General features: G+C 37.9%; 1 protein-coding gene and 1 long non-coding RNA gene across 2 annotated transcripts; one reads left to right on the top strand and one right to left on the bottom strand.

Moving 5' to 3' along the window:
- Window positions 1-57: 57 nt before the first annotated feature.
- On the top strand, window positions 58-13,711 carry LOC137274375 (zinc finger protein 330 homolog). The gene is made up of 10 exons (XM_067807528.1): window positions 58-305; window positions 1,199-1,218; window positions 3,458-3,528; window positions 5,933-6,012; window positions 7,333-7,459; window positions 8,343-8,447; window positions 8,598-8,644; window positions 10,556-10,673; window positions 12,679-12,804; window positions 13,258-13,711. Exons 1-10 carry the CDS (start codon window positions 186-188, stop codon window positions 13,362-13,364), a joined length of 921 nt encoding a protein of 306 aa, XP_067663629.1. The 5' UTR covers window positions 58-185; the 3' UTR covers window positions 13,365-13,711.
- A 923-nt stretch (window positions 13,712-14,634) lies between these two features.
- LOC137274377 (uncharacterized) lies at window positions 14,635-19,605 on the bottom strand. Its single transcript, XR_010956179.1, has 4 exons — window positions 19,516-19,605; window positions 17,017-17,111; window positions 16,265-16,341; window positions 14,635-15,333 (listed from the first exon to the last, which is right to left on the bottom strand). It is a non-coding gene; the product is annotated as an uncharacterized lncRNA (long non-coding RNA).
- Window positions 19,606-19,993: the final 388 nt, after the last annotated feature.

The raw sequence follows: 19,993 nt of genomic DNA, 5'->3' as shown, positions 1-19,993 counted from the left end.
AGGGGGGCAGTGGGAATGGAAATACCTAGGATCCAGATTTTCCGGATATAAATCGCTATTCGTCAAACTTGTTACTTCCGGTGAAAACACATGGTGGGATAGCGTTGAATGTGACGAAATGACAGCAGTGTAAACATCGTAGTTTAACAAAAGCATACTACTTACGAACTTCTAACTTGGGTACCATGCCTAAGAAAAAAACAGGAGCAAGGAAAAAGGCCGAAAAACAGAAGGAGAGACAGAGGGGTATAAGGAATGCCCAGTTCGAAAGACCGTTGGCAGATAGGCCATGCAATCAGTTAATGGTAAGACAAACGCACAGACTTGTGGCTATCAATTGTCCGTCTTTCTGTGTCCGGGGAGATGCGCAATTTGAGCATGTTTACAAGTAGTTTATTTCATTACATGCCAATTCCAATATATTGTCTGTTTTCAGTCATTCATACTACGAAGGAATAAATACATAACGGCTTGTCATCCAGTTATCCACGTCAAAAGCCAAAAGGGGTAAATAACTTGTCAAGAGTTTGGGACAAAATAATTTGTTTTCTTTCCAAGTTTCCTTGAAATGAAACTGGGTGAGATGGTCTTACTTACAGATTCAGTTCATCCAAACAGATGACAGGAGACAAAGTCTAACTAGAAAAAACTTTTAAATGCTAATGGGACATTTTGTTCTCGCAAAGACTTACGCCCGTAACTCCCCAAGTTTTAACATTGAGGAAAACGTTCTTAGAGTGTCTTCTTTATAAGTTGGATATGCGTTTCAGTATGTTAAGATAAGCATAAAAGAAACATATTGAAAACTCATTATTATCATGTAGCGGCCACAAAATTTCTGAGTCCCGTGCTGGGATTGGAACGACGGACCCTCTGATCCGAGGTCGGACGCCTTGTCCACATGACCAAAGAGGTTAACCCCGTCAGCAAGCTGACAAGGTAAGGATGTCATCTGTGGGATGACTCCACGCCCTGCTACAATCAGATGAGGAATATAGATTAGGTGATGTGATTTGATTAGAATGAAAGAGTGATACGGGCGGAAAGCTTACTGAGAAAAGAACCTCTTTATCAGTCATGTTAAGGCCCTGCCAGATGGTCTTGTGTTCGATTGTTGGGCCCGTGCACAGCTCTCTTGAGTTACAAATGTCATGTGTAGACATCAGTTGTCACTGAATAGAAAACCTTTTTTTTTCAGGAATGTGACCATTGCAAAAGGTGAGTTTCCATATGTTTTTTTTCTATAATTTTTATGATGTAATATATTATGATCTGTAATTGTGAATGATTTCTCTTATCACTATTCTTGTCAGAATTCTTGATATTTTAAGAATTAAGATAATACTTTATTGTCCGTATTACTCACAATGAGAAGGGTCAGGAAACATAGGGGCTGAAGTGTTCATATGTCTGGCTAAAGGTCTGGCATCGATTCTCCACATAGTTTCAATTTTTTAATCCTTTCTTGTTTCCCCTGCAGTGATTTTGCTGGAATATTGCTAAAAGTACAGTCTGTTTGATTCCATTTGAGACCGATGAATTGTTCACTAACACAAAATCCAACAATTGCAACAAAACCACATTTTGCACAGCCACATGAAATCGACAGACCAACTCTGATGATGTGTCTCATAATCTGGGACACCCGAATAAGAAAGTTCTTTAATAAACGATCATCATTTTCTTGTCACCTTTCGCTGTTTTGTACGAGGGGGGGCCTTTTGCTGGTAGAACAGCCAGGTGGGCAAGGTGCACGTGTGATATTGACACATGTGATTTGCTCGGCAAACCAGACATTCATGATTGCAGTACCTGAAACAATGAGATTATCACACGACGCTAAGTCAATTATTTGCAAAGTATTTACATTGTAACTTGAAAAAAAAGGGTGAAAGGGGTAGGCCTCAATATGCTTTGGCTAAGTATCGTTTACAAACTGCACGTGCTGTTGGGATGATGGAAGGGAAGTTAAAAACTATCTTGAAAAACTGTACTGATTCAACTTGCATGGACACGACTGAGGGGACCATCTCAAAAGCCACATGATGTGAGAAAGTCGATTCATTTCAACAACAGGTGGTTAGAAACGCCGTTAAGTCTCTATATAAACAAAATACCTTTGTCTCTCTGTGTATTGTGAAAAAGCATATGGAGACAAATCATTCTTTGGTCATTTCAAAATATCAGTTATGGAAGTTGCTTCACAAATTTGGTTTCTGTTACAAAACAGTAGGCTCAGAAAATAGACGTGCACTGTGCGAGAGGTCTGATATTGTTCGACTAAGAAACCTTTACTTATGAAACATACAGAATGTTACGAGTCTGTATATTTGGACGAAACATGGGTAAATGCTTCCCATACCACAGGGACACAATGGTTCGCTAGCTCCTCTATAGAGTCCTGTGCCAGAAAATTACCACTTGGCAAGGGAGAGCGACTGATTGTGCTCCATGCTGGTTGCAAGAGTCGGGGATTCCTACCCGGCTGCTGTCTAGTCTTCAAGGCAAAATCTAAAGACAACTGAGACTATCATATCGAAATGAACTGGATGGTTTTCTTAGAATGGGTACAAAATCAATTGGTACCAGCACTGCCCCTGAAAAGTCTGATTGTCATGGATAATGCTCCATATCATGGTGTTCAAGTACCTAATCATGCTAATACAAAGGCCCCAACATCTGACAGTAAGAAGGGGGACATGATGGAATGGTTGCAAAACAAAGCAATATTGTATTCAGAAAAAGCAACCAAACCTGTTCTGTATGGCATCATAAAGTCAAATAAAACTACACCTGTCTTTAAGGTTGATGAGTACCTTACAGAACATGGTCATTCAGTTTTGCAATTGCAACCCTATCATTGTGATTTAAACCCAATAGAACTCATTTAGGGTATCATGAAATCGGATGTTGGCAGGCAAAATGTAACATTCAAACTTCGGGATGTACAGATGTTTGTTCAACAGTCAATAGACACCATCACGCAGGAAATATGGCAAAAGTGCGTTGAGAATGAAATAGAAAGACATAATTGGGAACAAAGTGGACTGGACCATGCCACCATCAAGCCAGTCGTCATCAGGGTAGACTCTGATGACAGCGCCGATTTGGACAACAGTGTCTTCTGAAAGTGACGACACTGACTCCCATTGAACATCTTAAGTGGTAACCAGATAACGGCTTTTGAGATGACCCCTTCTTCACAACACACGCTTGTTGATTACCTGGCTGTTCTACCAGCAAGTGCTCCCTGTCGTACAAAATAGCGAAAATAGAAAATTATGATCGTTTGTTAAACAACTTTTTTAATTGTTGCAATCATTAGATTTAGTGTTAGTGAGCAATTCGTCGGTCTCAAGTGGAATCAAACGGACTGTAGTCTAAAATCTGAATGTGTTATTTATTGTTTAAATTAAAATTAAAGGAAGCATTTAAAATTGATATTTCTAATGTTTAGGAATCAGAAGATAAGGGCCTTCTGTTACTTCTGTGGCTCATTACAAAGGCTGCCTGCATGTGGAGCATGTGGTAAGTAATAGTGGTCCAATCAATTGAAATAACTGAAGACTGGTCGCAATGACTAAACAATCAAGTAATCTTGATCAGTCAAGTGGTGTGGAGAATAATAGTTTTGGACCAGTAGTCCCTAAGAAGTCTTAATTTTAATTAAGGCTCCAGCAATGATGAAAAAAATGAGCCTGGGTTAATAAACCTTAACCTTTGTATTGACATTAATGACAGTATTTATCGTAAAGTTAGTTTTGTCAGTTATATTATATCAGCACTACATGCTCGTTTCAAGCCATGATTCAGTTTGTCTTAAAGCCTTCAGGAAATTTATGTTCTCAACATACTACTAGTCATCCTTCAAAGATGGGAAACTTGCAAATGCATTTTGTGCAATTTGCAAAAAAGACCTGGAGAAACTATGTGGCTTTTTTTGTAATTTTTTTGTGCATTAACAGACATAAACAGGACAATGTGACAAATGATGCTAACCAAATGTTTTCGTAATGACCCAATCTTTTATGTGATTTTAACAAATTCCCAAACACTGGTAAGTAGTCCATAACTATCTATGCTGCCAGTTAGTTTCGCTTTGTGTTGGGACATGTGAAAGTTGAATTACATTCAGTATGTTTTGTGTTGGGACATGTGAAAGTTGAATTACATTCAGTATGTTTTGTGTTGGGACATGTGAAAGTTGAATTACATTCAGTTCGCTTTGTGTTGGGACATGTGAAAGTTGAATTACATTCAGTATGTTTTGTGTTGGGACATGTGAAAGTTGAATTACATTCAGTATGTTTTGTGTTGGGACATGTGAAAGTTGAATTACATTCAGTTCGCTTTGTGTTGGGACATGTGAAAGTTGAATTACATTCAGTTTGCTTTGTGATGGGACATGTGAAAGTTGAATTACATTCAGTATGTTTTGTGTTGGGACATGTGAAAGTTGAATTACATTCAGTTCGCTTTGTGTTGGGACATGTGAAAGTTGAATTACATTCAGTTCGCTTTGTGATGGGACATGTGAAAGTTGAATTACATTCAGTATGTTTTGTGATGGGACATGTGAAAGTTGAATTACATTCAGTTCGTTTTGTGTTGGGACATGTGAAAGTTGAATTACATTCAGTATGTTTTGTGTTGGAACATGTGAAAGTTGAATTACATTCAGTATGTTTTGTGATGGGACATGTGAAAGTTGAATTACATTCAGTTCGTTTTGTGTTGGGACATGTGAAAGTTGAATTACATTCAGTTCGCTTTGTGTTGGGACATGTGAAAGTTGAATTACATTCAGTTCGTTTTGTGTTGGGACATGTGAAAGTTGAAATACATTCAGTTCGTTTTGTGTTGGGACATGTGAAAGTTGAATTACATTCAGTATGTTTTGTGTTGGGACATGTGAAAGTTGAATTACATTCAGTATGTTTTGTGTTGGGACATGTGAAAGTTGAATTACATTCAGTTCGTTTTGTGTTGGGACATGTGAAAGTTGAATTACATTCAGTATGTTTTGTGTTGGGACATGTGAAAGTTGAATTACATTCAGTATGTTTTGTGTTGGGACATGTGAAAGTTGAATTACATTCAGTATGTTTTGTGTTGGGACATGTGAAAGTTGAATTACATTCAGTATGTTTTGTGTTGGGACATGTGAAAGTTGAATTACATTCAGTATGTTTTGTGTTGGGACATGTGAAAGTTGAATTACATTCAGTATGTTTTGTGTTGGGACATGTGAAAGTTGAATTACATTCAGTTCGTTTTGTGTTGGGACATGTGAAAGTTGAAATACATTCAGTTCGTTTTGTGTTGGGACATGTGAAAGTTGAATTACATTCAGTATGTTTTGTGTTGGGACATGTGAAAGTTGAATTACATTCAGTATGTTTTGTGTTGGGACATGTGAAAGTTGAATTACATTCAGTTCGTTTTGTGTTGGGACATGTGAAAGTTGAATTACATTCAGTATGTTTTGTGTTGGGACATGTGAAAGTTGAATTACATTCAGTATGTTTTGTGTTGGGACATGTGAAAGTTGAATTACATTCAGTATGTTTTGTGTTGGGACATGTGAAAGTTGAATTACATTCAGTTCGTTTTGTGTTGGGACATGTGAAAGTTGAATTACATTCAGTATGTTTTGTGTTGGGACATGTGAAAGTTGAATTACATTCAGTTCGTTTTGTGATGGGTGTAAGAATTTTCAAAATCGTGTGCTTGATGAGTTAACATGAAAATCCTATCATGGCTTGATCATTGACCAAAAATGACACTTGGGTACAATGTATGAATCCCATTTCTTATATCAAGCACCATGATAATGCTTGAATATTGCTAAAAGTGGTATAAAACTAAACTCACTCAGTCAGTCATTTAAGGTATGATTGGCTGCATGTTGTAATATTCATATTGTTTTCAGGAAAAACAAAGTGCATGATGAAGTCAAGTGACTGCGTAATCAAACATGCTGGTACATTTACCACAGGGTTGGCGATGGTGGTGAGTTGACAGGCAAAATTGTTCTGATTGAATGAGGAGTCAGTCAGAACATACAATTTATTACAAACGTTCTTCTTGGATTGGAGATATTTGAGGATCTTGTTTCCTTAAGTCTTATGATAAGGCAGTATGTACCTTTATCATTTATGGTGGTAGTGGTGGCCCATGTGATGGCAGTTTATGGTGTTTGCTGCTGTGATTTGTTTTGAATGTTGATGAAATATTGCTCCAAACATTAAAAGAAACTCACTATTTGGTCAAATGACCTGTTCTAACAAGGCAGCCATATGACATGTACATTGACTCACAGGTAAACTGTAGCGCAAATGGGTTGCGCATTATAGGGAAAATGACCAGTCTTCTTACATGCGAGTGAAGCGAGCAAAGGTTGGCAACGTACTTCCCTTGCTTCGGTTTGAAAAATATTTTTCATGTCAAAATAAAATATCGCCACCATCAAAGGTATACACCCATTATGTCACTGGGTTGTGCTGTCACATTTTCAACCCCACGTTGAACAATTACTAACATGAAATATGTTTTATTCAACATTTTAAGCACAACTCGTGGTATATCAGATGGTTCTTTGCCTACAATACCCCATCCAGCTTCTGGTTCCACGAAGTGAAGGAACAGGAGGGTATTATTATGGAATTATTACAGTTACCTCCCCTGCTTCATTTGCCCATTACGCCAGAAGTGTTTTTATGTAGAATAAATGTTATGTAAATTGTAACGATAGTGACGACATATAAGACAAATAAACTCCAACAGGATCATGATAAAATTAAGCAATGTGGTATTTCTGTTTAATTTCTGCTTATTCTTCTTCCGTCACTCCATTCAACCGCAAGCTGGCAGGGGTAATGGAGGCGAAGAATGATCTCAATACCACGAGTGGCACTTAAAATGTTGAATAAAACATATTTCATGTGTGTAATTATTAAACATGGGGTAGGAAATCTGAGAGCACAACCATGTGAGGAAATGGGAGTGTACCTTTGACCCTGGCGATATTTTATTTTGACATGAATAATATTTTTAGATCCAAAGCAAAGGTAGTATGTTGCCAACCTTTGCTCGCTTTGCTCTCATATAAGAAGACTTGTCATATTCTCTATGCTGTGCAACCCCATTTGCACTACAGTTTGCCTGTGGTTGACTGAAACTAGTATTGGGAGCCACAACTATCTGGACAGATTGTTAGAAGGGAGAAACATTTGAATGGTACATGTACTTTATCAACATCATAAGGTTCATTTAGTTCTACTCAAAGTAATTGTGTGAGAAGTGAATTGTTGCTCTGTTTCTTCACTGCAGGGTGCAATCTGTGATTTCTGTGAGACATGGATCTGCCATGGTCGGAAGTGTCTGCAGACCCATGCCTGCATCTGTCCCCTTACAGACGCAGACTGTATAGAATGTAAACGAGGTGTCTATGATCATGGTAAGACACAGAACTTTCCTGTTGTATGTTGATAAGAAGATGCAGTCTGTTTCATGTAATGTTGAATCAAGGAAAGGCACAAAAGAAGTGTGAAAGGTATTTGGGACAGCATCTCAGAGTGTTGAAGAATCATATTTATATCATATTAAGGACGGAAAATGTTTCTTGCTCATCCGTGAAGTAGCTGCATGTTTAAATCATCTCTGTACATCGTTCAGTACCATCTTCTCCGAACCTTAAAGACAAATGGAGCTATCTGAAAAATAATTTAAAAATTCTAATCCGATTTTTCACCATGGCCACCTTTAACTCATGATAATTCAGATGAACCATGTGGTACTATTTCACACTATATAATTGTATCATAGAAAGGTCATTATTAAATAGACCACCACTGTTGTGTGGTTAGAGTGTCCACCCCGGAGAGTGGAAGATCACAGGTTCAATCCCCAGCTGCATCATACAAAATGCACATGCATGCACATTGTCTTTGAAATATCCTCAAGTATGATGTTAAACCCCATTTCCCTCACCTCATGAAGGTCAGTCTGCGTAACAGAGACCTGTACAGTGACATTCAACCAAGTCAGTAAATCTGTTCATCTAATCCTGTAAGCCGACTTTTTACGTTAAGTATTGGCTGCTGAAGACCTATCCGAATCTGTATCTTCATACTTCATATTTATAGAATAATTAGGGAGTGTAGCTATGGAAGTGGACTCCATCAACAAGAGTGGAACGTTAAATAACAGTCACAACAATTTTCATCCACAACTTTTGAACAAATGGAATGTATTAGAAAACTGTCAGGAGAAAACCAGTACAGGGTAATCAAAACAATTCTTACATGTTTCTGTTTGAATGTTTAATTTGAATATTTCAGGTGGTCGAATATTTAAGTGTTCCTTCTGTCACAATTTCCTGTGTGAAGATGACCAGTTTGAACACCAGGCTAGCTGTCAAACCCTTGAGTCTGAAAACTATAAATGTGAGTCATTATTTGATACCTTTTGATGTTGACATTTTAAGTTGAAGTTGATGTAAGTGATAAACTGACAAAAATTTAAAGGGCAGTTACTCTTTTACTCATCACTCATGACAACATTTCTGTTACTAATGATGTCCTCTCATCTTTCAGGTGTTTCTTGTAATAAACTAGGCCAGTTTTCCTGTTTACGATGTAAGGTAAGATGTGGTAGTTGTTTCAGATATGTTGTGCACCTCTGCTTGTAGTAAGAGGCACTTAATGGCATTAGGTGGTCAGGCTCCTGACTTGATTGACTCATGTCATTGGTTCCCATTTGCCCAGATCGATGTTCATGCTGTTGATCACTAGATTGTCTGGTCCAGCCTCGATTGTTTACAGACTGATTATTTAGCTGAAATTGTTGAGTGCGACGTAAAACTAAATTCACTCACTCACTCAGATATGTTGTTATGTTGTTAGTGTCAATGTCATGTCAGTTTGTTTGATATGTTGTTAAATGTTCCCCACTCATCAGTATCCATGCTCTGTGGTGGTTGTCTGTGAATAACCAAGTCTGGACCTGAAATTTCAGTATTAACATAATGATCATCGATCAATGCAATGGAGATACCTATGTCATGTATCAAGAAAGTGAGCAAGCCTGACCACACAATCCTGTTAGTTGCCTCTTATGACAGGTATGAGTTGATGAAGACCAAATCAAACCCGAATATACTGTTGCAGTAGGCCAATAGTAATATGTCGTAATTAGAAGAGATAGTGCAGGGCCCACTAAGAAATGGAAGGAATTATGGCAAATTTGAAGGAATTGCATCTCAAATGTAAACAAACGCAGCCCACTCGCGATACAATTGCAGCGATATCGGTAGTTTAGCGGGAAAAACATAAACACAACACCCCTATCGGAAACAATGTCGCTAATACTTGAAACATTAGCGAAACAGATTTCTTGGCTCTGTTCCGTGATTTGTCGGTCGCGTCCTGAAACTCACACATCAAAACATGGTGTCACTGGAAGGAGCACCCATCTTGGTGAGTTTTGCTTTTAGTTTCTACTGTTTTCATTTTTATAATTATCCATCTTTGACCACCCCAGTTGAATGCGTCTAGGTATGAGGTGTTGTCGGAGCTATGAATTACTTTTTTAGGAAAAGGTCATCACTGCAAAAGAGCGTCATAAATCATGCTCCCAGATGCTTCAGATGTTCAGACGTAAACAACCTCCGGGGGCATGACTTATGACGCTCTTTTGCAGTGAATGGGTTTAGGTAAGAGGTGTTGTCGGAGCTATAAATTATTTTTTTAGGAAAAGATCGTCACTGCAAAAGAGCATCATAAATCATGCCCACCGTATGCTTCCTATGTTCAGACGTAAACAACCTCCGGGGGCATAACTTATTACGCTCTTTTGCAGTGACAATCTTTTCCTAAAAAAATAATTCATAGCTCCGACAACACCTCATACCTAAACTCATTCAACACGGGTGGTCAAAGATGGATAATTATGAAAATGAAAACAGTAGAAACTAAAAGCAAAACTCACCAAGATGGGTGCACCTTCCAGTGACACCATGTTTTGATGTGTGAGTTTCAGGACGCGACCGACAAATCACGGAACAGAGCCGAGAAATCTCAGAAGATGGTCGAACATGTTTCATGTATTAGCGACATTGTTTCCGATAGGGGTGTTGTGTTTATGTTATACCCGCTAAACTACCGATATCGCTGCAATTGTTTCGCGAGTGGGCTGCGTTTGTTTACAATTGAGATGCAAGTCCATCAAATTTGCCATAATGATTTCAGTTACTTAGGGGGGCCTGTAGTGGGTCCAGTACTGTTTAAAACTCTTAATAGAATAGTAAAGTATTCTAATGTTTAAAGCTTTGCTCCTCACACTGAAGGCCCTGGTTCAATTCCCCCACCTGAGTAAAATGTATGAAAACCTCTTCTAGCTTCCCTGATATTTCTGCTGGAGGCAGTGTAACAACATACATGCTCCCAAAGTCCCTAGTTTTAAATTGATTGGTCATGTCCCCCACTGATATGGATGACAAATTCATCACTTTCTCCTGCAATTTGTTCATCTAATGTTGTTTCTCTGCCTTCAGACCTGCTACTGTGATGACCACGTTAGGCGGAAAGGCTTCAAGTACCCCAAGGGTCAGGCCATACCCTGCCCCAAGTGTGGCTACGAAACCTCAGAAACCAAGGAGTTGTGCATGTCCAGTCAGTACATTTAGTTTAATGGTTTACAGAGTAATATTCCCAAGGCCACTATTGTGATATATATCATACTTTGAGTCAAGTATTGTGATATACAAATACTTTGAGTCAAGTATTGTGATATACATCATACTTTGAGTCAAGTACTGTGATATACATCACACTTTGAGTCAAGTATTGTGATATACATCATACTTTGAGTCAAGTATTGTGATATATAGCAGACTTTGAGTCACATATTGTGATATACATCATACTTTGAGTCAAGTATTGTGATATATAACATACATTGGGTCAAGTATTGTGATATACATCATACTTTGAGTCAAGTATTGTGATATATAGCAGACTTTGAGTCACATATTGTGATATACATCATACTTTGAGTCAAGTATTGTGATATATAACATACATTGGGTCAAGTATTGTGATATACATCATACTTTGAGTCAAGTATTGTGATATATATCACACTTTGAGTCAAGTATTGTGATATACATCATACTTTGTGTCAAGTATTGTGATATACATCATACTTTTAGTCAAGTATTGTGATACATAACATACCTTGAGTCAAGTATTGTGATATATATCATACTTTGAGCCAAGTATACTTTGAGTCAAGTGTTGTGATATATATCATACTTTGAGTAAAGTGATGTGCAATGTCTTTAGTTCCAAGTATTTTTATATACAGTATATCAAGTTCTAAGTATTGTGGTATACATCCGACTAAGATCCATCCAAGTATTGTGATGTACAACATCTTCAGATCCAAGTATTTGTGGTGGCGAGTGGTCCTGTGCTTAGGTCACAAATCAGTTGAAGTTAAGCACCGTCAAGCTCAGACAGTCCTTGGATGGGTGGCCATGTTTGGCAGTTTGACTCCTGAGAGTTTCTAGGATAGAAACCTGTCCTGTGACAAGTGACACATGTGGGCTCACCTTAGGCAAGTGAGTTTGTTCAAAATTGCCTCTGTTCACCCAGCAGAAAATGGGTACCCGGTGAGAGAAAGTCATGTGACTATAACCTTCTAGTGCCTAACAGGCAGCTTGGGTTATCTGGGGTAATAATAATGATGTTCAGTATGTTATTGCGCTTAGAGCATGTCCCTTAGTGATGTGGATGAGGCGCCATATGAGTACTCTTATTATTATTACTATTATTTTAATTTTGTATGCAGTATATCAAGATCCAAATTTTGTGATATACAGCCGACTGATATCAGAGTATAGTGGTATGCAGCATATTGACATACAAATATTGTGATGTTGCACATGGAATCTAATATTGGGATATACAGCTTTTGAGATCCAAGTGCTTTAATATGCAGCATATTGTAATCTGACTACAGATAGAAGGATATTGAGATCTATAAACAAGCATTTAGAGATCTAATCATTGATGGCAGCATATTGTAATCCAACTGTTGATATTCAGCATCAAGACCCTTTTATTAATATACAGCATACAAAAGATCTATTTTTATATGCAACCTGGTGTGAATCTATGTATTGTCCAAGCTGTCACCATACCATCCTTGATATCTCCAGGGTATGCGTTCCGAGGATTGAGGATGTTACCATATCTACATTTCTTAAGAGTGTTAATACAAATATAGCGAGACAGTAGCAAAATAGGTCTAAAGCCCAAATCACTCAAACTGTCAAGATATGTCTTTGACTGAATCATGGTTTGTGGTTTTACAACCTACTGGTAAACAAGGATAAGTTGAGTACCAACGTGACAACTGACCCGCATTAGCATGTATGAATGCCGTCCACTCTGTTGGTGAAGGCATGTGCAGCTATGTGCCGAAATCAGTTTCATTGTTGTGTACTGCACGTGCACTAGCCTACATCTGCTCTAACTTTACCAAATTAAATGGGTTTGCTTTTTGTCATGTGCTGCCTACTTCTTGTTAACGTGTTCTCTGCACCTGTCCAGCTTATCCATATTTGTGTACCATGTTTGGTCTTTCATCAATTTATTGCATGCTGTTTTGCAGCTCGTCGCTACGTGTATGGTCGTCAGCAGGAAGATTATAACGATGATGGCTACGGAGCTTCAGGCTTCTCTTTCAGTGGTTATGGCATGAGCAACTCTGGAGGTTACAACCAATATGATGATGATGGTATGTGCAGGGCAGTGTGGGAATATGAAAGAGAGCTATGAACAATAAACACTTTGTGCAGAGGTATAAAGCAATAAGATTTCAGGATCAGATGGTTAAGACTCACTGACTTCGTTGACACATGTCATCATATCACCCTTGTGTGGATGGATAAGCAAGATGTAGATCACTGGATTGACTGGTACAGACATAATTATTTACAGGTTGATGCTCTATTGCTGGAATAATGTGCTGCGTTAAATGCAGGAAGTGAGAAGATTTGCAGGAAAATAGTTGTTGTAGAAACTAGAATACACTTTTTCAATAGAACTGACAGCATCTACCTTTCATACTGTAGCATAGACAGTAGAGCAGTTACTTGTTGAATGGGATCAAGGGAGGTTTGAATATACCTTTGTACTTCATATATGTTATGCAATGCTATGTTTTCACAAGTATCCTTATGTTTTGTAGATGATGAAGACTATGATGAAGACTATGACCATGATGAAGATGAGGAGGAAGACGATGATGATGGGAAAGTTGCCAAAGATATTGAAAAACTTAATGTCAAAGAATGAACTAGACAGCACTGATATCATCACCAAACATCACTGAGACTTATTAGTTTGGCACTGACAGAGCCTTAGCTGAAATGATTGGCCATTGGCCAAACCCAAAAGTTCCCTTACGAACTAATGCAGTGAACAGTACAGAGGTGGATGATGAGAGTAATAGGATGATGATTAGCGAGGACGGCTGTGTGACTTGATTACATAGGATACATGTAAATAACATTCTGGACTAACACAATGGGAGTAGTAAGGTTGTTGCCCAGGGAAGGGGGATACATGTTGACAAACTGTTGACAAACTGTTGACAAACACTGTGATCAAGAAGTATAAAATAAAACATGCTTTTGAGTAAAGTGTTAATTATATCTTTTGGCCCCTGTTTACATGCTGTGCATAAAGAGTGGCATCAATGATAGCAGTACACACATGAAGAGAGAACTGATGAGTGAATAGGAACAGCACCTGTCTGTTTATCAGAATACATTGTTAGCCTCTTTCTGTTCATTGTTCAAAATGCCCCCAATGCCACTGTCTTTTTTGGTCTGTTTGTTGATACAGATTCTGACTATTTCCACTTACCAACAGGATTTCGTATCTAGATATATCAAATACAGGGTTTGTGGGTTGGGTAATGGATGACCAGATGTAAGTTTAACAAAAAATGTCAGTGCATGATAAATTTGCATAAAAAAATCCATGTATTGTCTGAGCCCAAGTCTATTTTCCAGCAAAATCATACGGGACACAACAAACGGGAGCATCACATATTGCACCCATCAAGGGAATTGAACCTGGGTCTTCAATTTGACAAGCTAATCCTTACCCCACTGCCCATTATGGCATAGAAATACAACAAGGACACAAGGTTGATGAAGTTTGGTTGTCTTAGACTGGATTATTTTGAGGCTGCAGTGATAATATATTGGTGACTGTTTTGTAATCCAACACACAGTTACAGCTATACAACCACGTTATATACCTTTGTTTTCAACCACAGCATGTGTTGATTAACTTTAATAACATGGATATGGTAGCAGTGAGATAAACATACGGTATTGGAGATAAAATAACAAAATTATAATAGCTCTAATGTTTTAATTTAAAACTTCAAGCTAAACGTTTGATTTTAAGTTAATTTCATTAATTCATTATTATAATTTTTATTTATTTACCTCTGCTTTTCTTACACAGAATGTTTATCTACTAAGTATACAGGATTTAAGTGATTTTATTCAGTTGTCGTTTATTCCAAGTGAATAAACTTATGAAAGCAGTGTTGGATGGGTAAACAGTTTAATATATATACTTCAAATCCAATAAATAACATGCATATACATCACAAAATAAACAAAATTTTTGCTGCCTATGATTTCAACATTAGTTCAATGGGCAAGTACTGGTGAGCAGATGTCAATGACATTTCATAAGGAAGTAAGCCAAAATATCAAATTCATCACAAGGCTGTGAACATAATATCTTAATATAAACATATTATTTATTGAGAATAAAAGGTGGGAATAAATCAGAGAAATGAGTTAATAATAATAAATATTTAATGAAACCAAATATTTTGTTTGACGAGTCACTTGTCCATGTACAGGTGTATAACTGGACATATGTATCTAAGATGATCATCGATTCAAAAGAATGACTTCAGCAGATGGCACTGCTAGTGAAATGAGCACAAAATATTTAGAAAAAAAATCTCAGTTGGATAGAGAGGGCACTCGGTGAAGTCCCATCATCACTTAGTGGTCTGTTCCTCGGTTAGAGCGCCGCCAGACTTCCGGCCCATGCACAGAGTTTCAGCACAGGCCATCATTGGGGTGGTAGCTCTAACGTAAATACAGAGCTTCAGTGCTGAGGGACTTTGTGAGAGTGTGAGAATCTAGAGAATGATGCAGCCAGGGCTCTTGGAGTCTGTGATTGTCTTTGGTTCTAGGCCCTGCTCTGCTTCCTTGATTGCCCTGAGGACCTGAAAAATGCAGAAAATACTTCATATGTGTATCCCAATTACAGTAATGAATTAATTCCTACACACATACCTCTTCAGGATATCATTTTTTCCTAAAGAACAAATTACCTGACATACCTGAAGTCCAACTTGATTATTAATTACTAGGTACAAATTTTCCATGAAAATTATTAAGAACATTAAATACAAAAATTTGTCAATAGCATAAAACACCTCCTCAAGAAGTGTTGGATATATCTGCCATATCATCTAGAACGAAACTGAACAGATTTCGAAAGATGTACTCTAGAAATGAATAAAACTACATCAATATTTTACGTCTAATCTGAAATATTTTTTAATACACTCATTACATCTAATACATACGACAATCTCCAGAATCTGGTTAACTATGTCCTGATGTCATTTCTATCTTGCACTGATAGACTCCTGAGAACCATCAAATAATGACTGATTCATGTAAATTAGTCTTACTGAAAACCTCATGCTATAGCTTGTCACATAACATGCAGTAACAGGAAATAACACTCTCCCTGAGGCCTGAGGTGAGTAGAAGTTTGTCTGGGGGAATTAGAACCATGCTTCATGGGTATGTGTCATTGCTTATTATAAAGATGGAAGGACTTCCATCCATATCCCCTCTTCTGATAACTGATAAAATGCCTCACCATAACCAATTACATGTTTGAATCACTAAGATTGGTTAATATACAATCAGCTTTTTCACAGCATCATTTCTTTTTAACTGAGCCAGTAGAAAACAGCTTGGGCCAGGAAGTTATTATGTCTACTGGCCTGAAAAACAAGTTTGAAAGTAAAGTTAATTTCTATCATGTAACATGCAAGTGCAGATCCAAGGGCAGAGACTGTTTGAAACCTCCAAACTAAATGTGCCCTAGGTTTATACGTTAAACCAAGATAGTCAACTCACATCCTCCTGATCAGGGAATCCAGCCAGTTGCAGCTTAGAGAACACGAGCTTGTTATTAACCGTCACTTCAAATGAAGCTGAAACAATAAGGGAGAGCTATTGAGTTATATCTGACATTATTCAATATCACTAAACAGGCATCTTTGATCATGATGAAACAATGTCAATTCAGTCAATCATTGTGGGTACGATTAAATAAACTTTCTGAAAAACATGGCAAATGCTTTAATAGTGTAAGGAAAGCCCAAAGGAAAATTGGCTTTCACAATTTCAACCAGTGAAACCCACATGGTTGTGTCTGGTCACAAATCAAGAACTCATTATCAGGATGAACTTAAGATTTGAACTCATGAGCTATCTTCATGCCCTTCATTGTTGTATGTTATACCTAAAATGGACAGTGGTGCTGACAACCATGGATGAAGTTTCAATTTAGGAGTGTAGGATTTGAACCTATGATCATTTGGTTCTCATGTGCATTAACATGGCAAAAGACTTGACTTGGCACAGAGTGAGTGAGTTAGGTTTTAGTCTGATTTAGCAAGGGACACAGGAAATGGGCTTCACACATTGTACCCATGTGTGACGTTGAACCGGGATCTTTGGCATGACAAGTGAACAGTCTAAATAGTCTAACTACTACGCTACACCACTGCCCCACTTGGCACAAGAAATATCAGACGAAAGTAAAAAGATTATGGAGTCTTTTGTGTCCATTATCTAAACATTACCTGAAACAAAAAAATACTCACATTGGCGTCCAACTGCTCCAGTGATCTCTGCCTCGGTATGAGAGCTAAGCCATTGCTTGAGCTCCCGATACCGAGGTTCGTAACCTCATGCGCCACTGCAACACAGAATAAATGTGATCAGCACAATTCTAAGATGTAATGCATGTACTTGCTTGTTTGTTGTTTAATGGTGTAATCTGCAATGTTCTAGGTATATCACAGTAGTGTGTAAATAATTAAGTGAGTACCAGACAATCCAGTGATTGAAATCATATGCATCTATCCTTGCCATTGGGATACAATGATATGCAATAATGACATCAGCAGGCCTGAGCACCCAATTCCCTGGGTTGCCTCTTTCCACAAGCATGCAAGCATTTCGGAAGACAAATTCTTACTCACATCTTTTCAAGTGCTCTGCCACTAAAAAGTGGGGACAGGTATCTCTTCCGCCAGAGCATAAGTGAGTGAGAGAGAGCTTTCAGCAATATTTCAGCAATATCATGGCAAGGGACACCAGAAATGGACTTCACACACTGTAGTTTTTGTATCCATGAGGGGAACTGAAACCGGGTCTTGGGCGTGATGAGAGGATGCTTTTAGCATTAGACAACCTCACAGCCCCTCTTCATCATACATACATCATGTCATGTTGAGAACATACGACTCCATACTCTGATATAGTGTATAAAACTAAACTGATATGCAGGAGAAGAACCACTGTCAAAAATATTATTGATATACAGAATTTTCCACATGGCAACTTTAACAGAGGTACTATATTGCAACAAATGTTATGTTTCTAACTCATGCTATCTTTATCTTGTGTGAAATACATGAGTGACTGAAAATGACAAAAGATAATAAGATGATAAAACATGAAATATGCAACTGTTACACATGAAGTGCCTATATGTCATTCCTTGTGATGATAAAAACATCCACCATTATACTTGGGTAGGATTTTCTGTTCAGGTCCATGATTAATTTCAGATGAATGAATGCATGCAAGATATTTAAGTTCATGAAGCTTATAAATCATTATTCCAATGAATTGTGATACGATATTTACACCAATACCTATCACTTAATTAACATAACACATGTTATACAATTCTTCGATACCCACTCACTGCTGGGTAAGGCTATTTTGAACAAGTTCACCTGCCAAGGTGAGAGCACATGTGACTGAAGTCTTAGAAACTCTCAGGAGTGTTGGAGTTGCCTAAAATTTAACTTATTTGTGATCAGAACTTTATGCATAAAATGGCACAACACACATCTTTTCATTCCATCTGAGCATAAATTATATTATCCTCTAATCAGTAAACTACTGAGAGAATCCAGAGAAGACACTGGCTTGGCTAAACACTGACTAGGTTACAGCACAAACCATATTGACACAGCACCACACACTTTCAAGATGTGGTCATAATACTCTTTTACCTATTTGTAGGTGATGAGGGTTAGGTTAACCTTACTCCAACGTACTCATGAGAAGTCATGGTGCTGTATTCTAAAGGTAATCAGCATTGCTCACTGAAGGCAGTTATGTGTGAGGCATGACCCTATGACAGGCAGATTTACTGTGGTTATGCAGGGATTGGGAAAGACAGGGGGTGGGGTGGGGGGGTGGGGGGGGGGGGGGGGAACTGCATGGGCCAGTTTGAACATTAGAATGAAAAATGGCCCATTAAAATTTGGAAGTGTACCATTGATACATCATGAAATTCATGAAATAGCTAATACTAGTATTCCTGAAAATGGTCCATTGTCAAAGTTCTCTTTCCCAATCCCTGGTTATGGCCACTGCCATGGGACACCGCCCCAGATACTAGTCACATATTTCTAACCAACAAATGAATTGTCAGTCATTGGATTATGAGATTTACATGTTTTCAGACATTCGTGTTTACTTACACTATAACAATGTGTGTTGCATTCCACAGTGTAAATACTCCACTGACGCTTTGCGTTAAAAATAACTTGTCTTTCACAAGTCAATGAGATGCGTCCAGATTACCCAAAAAATGCTTCAATGACTCTAAAAGTTGATAACAACATAATTTTGTTGCAATTTGTATATTAGCAATAAACTGTCGTATATTCATGATGGTGGGTAGAGTATGTTGTTTGGACAGAAATGTCTTCCCAAGTTGTCTGGGATAATTCTCTGTCACAGCCCAACAACGGTTCACCATATCTAACCATTCATTCGAAACGACTGGCTGATGAAAAATTTGGAGATGATGCCTCGGCTCCAACCAAATGCCCACAAAGTCACAATGTCTCACTCCAGATCTAAGTCATTGTTGCCTCATTGTAAACACTACTAAGCTGATGGGACATGTTGACGAAAAGGTGATTCAGCAAATCAACAGAGATCAGTCACACTCAGTTTGTTTTGAATGAATTATTCTGTCAAATAGTTTCAAAATAAACTTACGCTACGTCCAGACATGAATAGGCACGTCTTTTGGAAATGAGTAAGAGGTGGAAAAGTTAAAAAAAAATACTCACCAGTACTCAACATGCACAGTCACCTTCGACATTTTGTTGATAATAATCACGTGTCGTGCCAGGGGAAGTAACTGAGTTCGAGGGAACAGTCTTTGATGTGAGATATGTCCCCACTGTTTCGCTGGTTCGATTCTTGATAAATGTAAAATACATTTGGGAGTACTGCACTTTACCGGACACACTTTATCAGATTAATTAGCGCTTCCTAAAGAAATAATTATATCGAATATACCATACTGGGCGAAGACATCCCCAGAAGAGATAGCGTAGACATGCCCATTCAAATAATCAACGCAATGATAATAAGCGAACGAATTTTTCAGTCTAGCCTATCTGATTTCTCTATTTCGAAACCGCCCAGTTCACATATCACATATTTGTACACATTTTTTACCAAATCTTGTTATTCCTGGACATTACTGAAAGGCACAAGACTAAAATTACTCACACTATTACATAGTACAAAACATTGACTCGC

The sequence above is a fragment of the Haliotis asinina genome, chromosome 2 (genome assembly GCF_037392515.1).
Source record: "Haliotis asinina isolate JCU_RB_2024 chromosome 2, JCU_Hal_asi_v2, whole genome shotgun sequence".
NCBI lineage: Eukaryota > Metazoa > Mollusca > Gastropoda > Lepetellida > Haliotidae > Haliotis > Haliotis asinina.
Note: the sequence above shows the minus strand (reverse complement) of the source record. Positions and strands in the feature narration are given on the sequence as shown.

What these genes read in the sequence shown, in the direction of transcription:
- LOC137274375 (XM_067807528.1), top strand. Translation starts at nt 186, where the DNA reads ATGCCTAAGAAAAAAACAGGAGCAAGGAAAAAGGCCGAAAAACAGAAG. An exon ending in CCACAGGGTTGGCGATGGTG is followed by an intron (nt 6,013 to 7,332) that starts GTGAGTTGACAG and finishes TCTTCACTGCAG; the next exon opens with GGTGCAATCTGTGATTTCTG. An exon ending in ACGAGGTGTCTATGATCATG is followed by an intron (nt 7,460 to 8,342) that starts GTAAGACACAGA and finishes TGAATATTTCAG; the next exon opens with GTGGTCGAATATTTAAGTGT.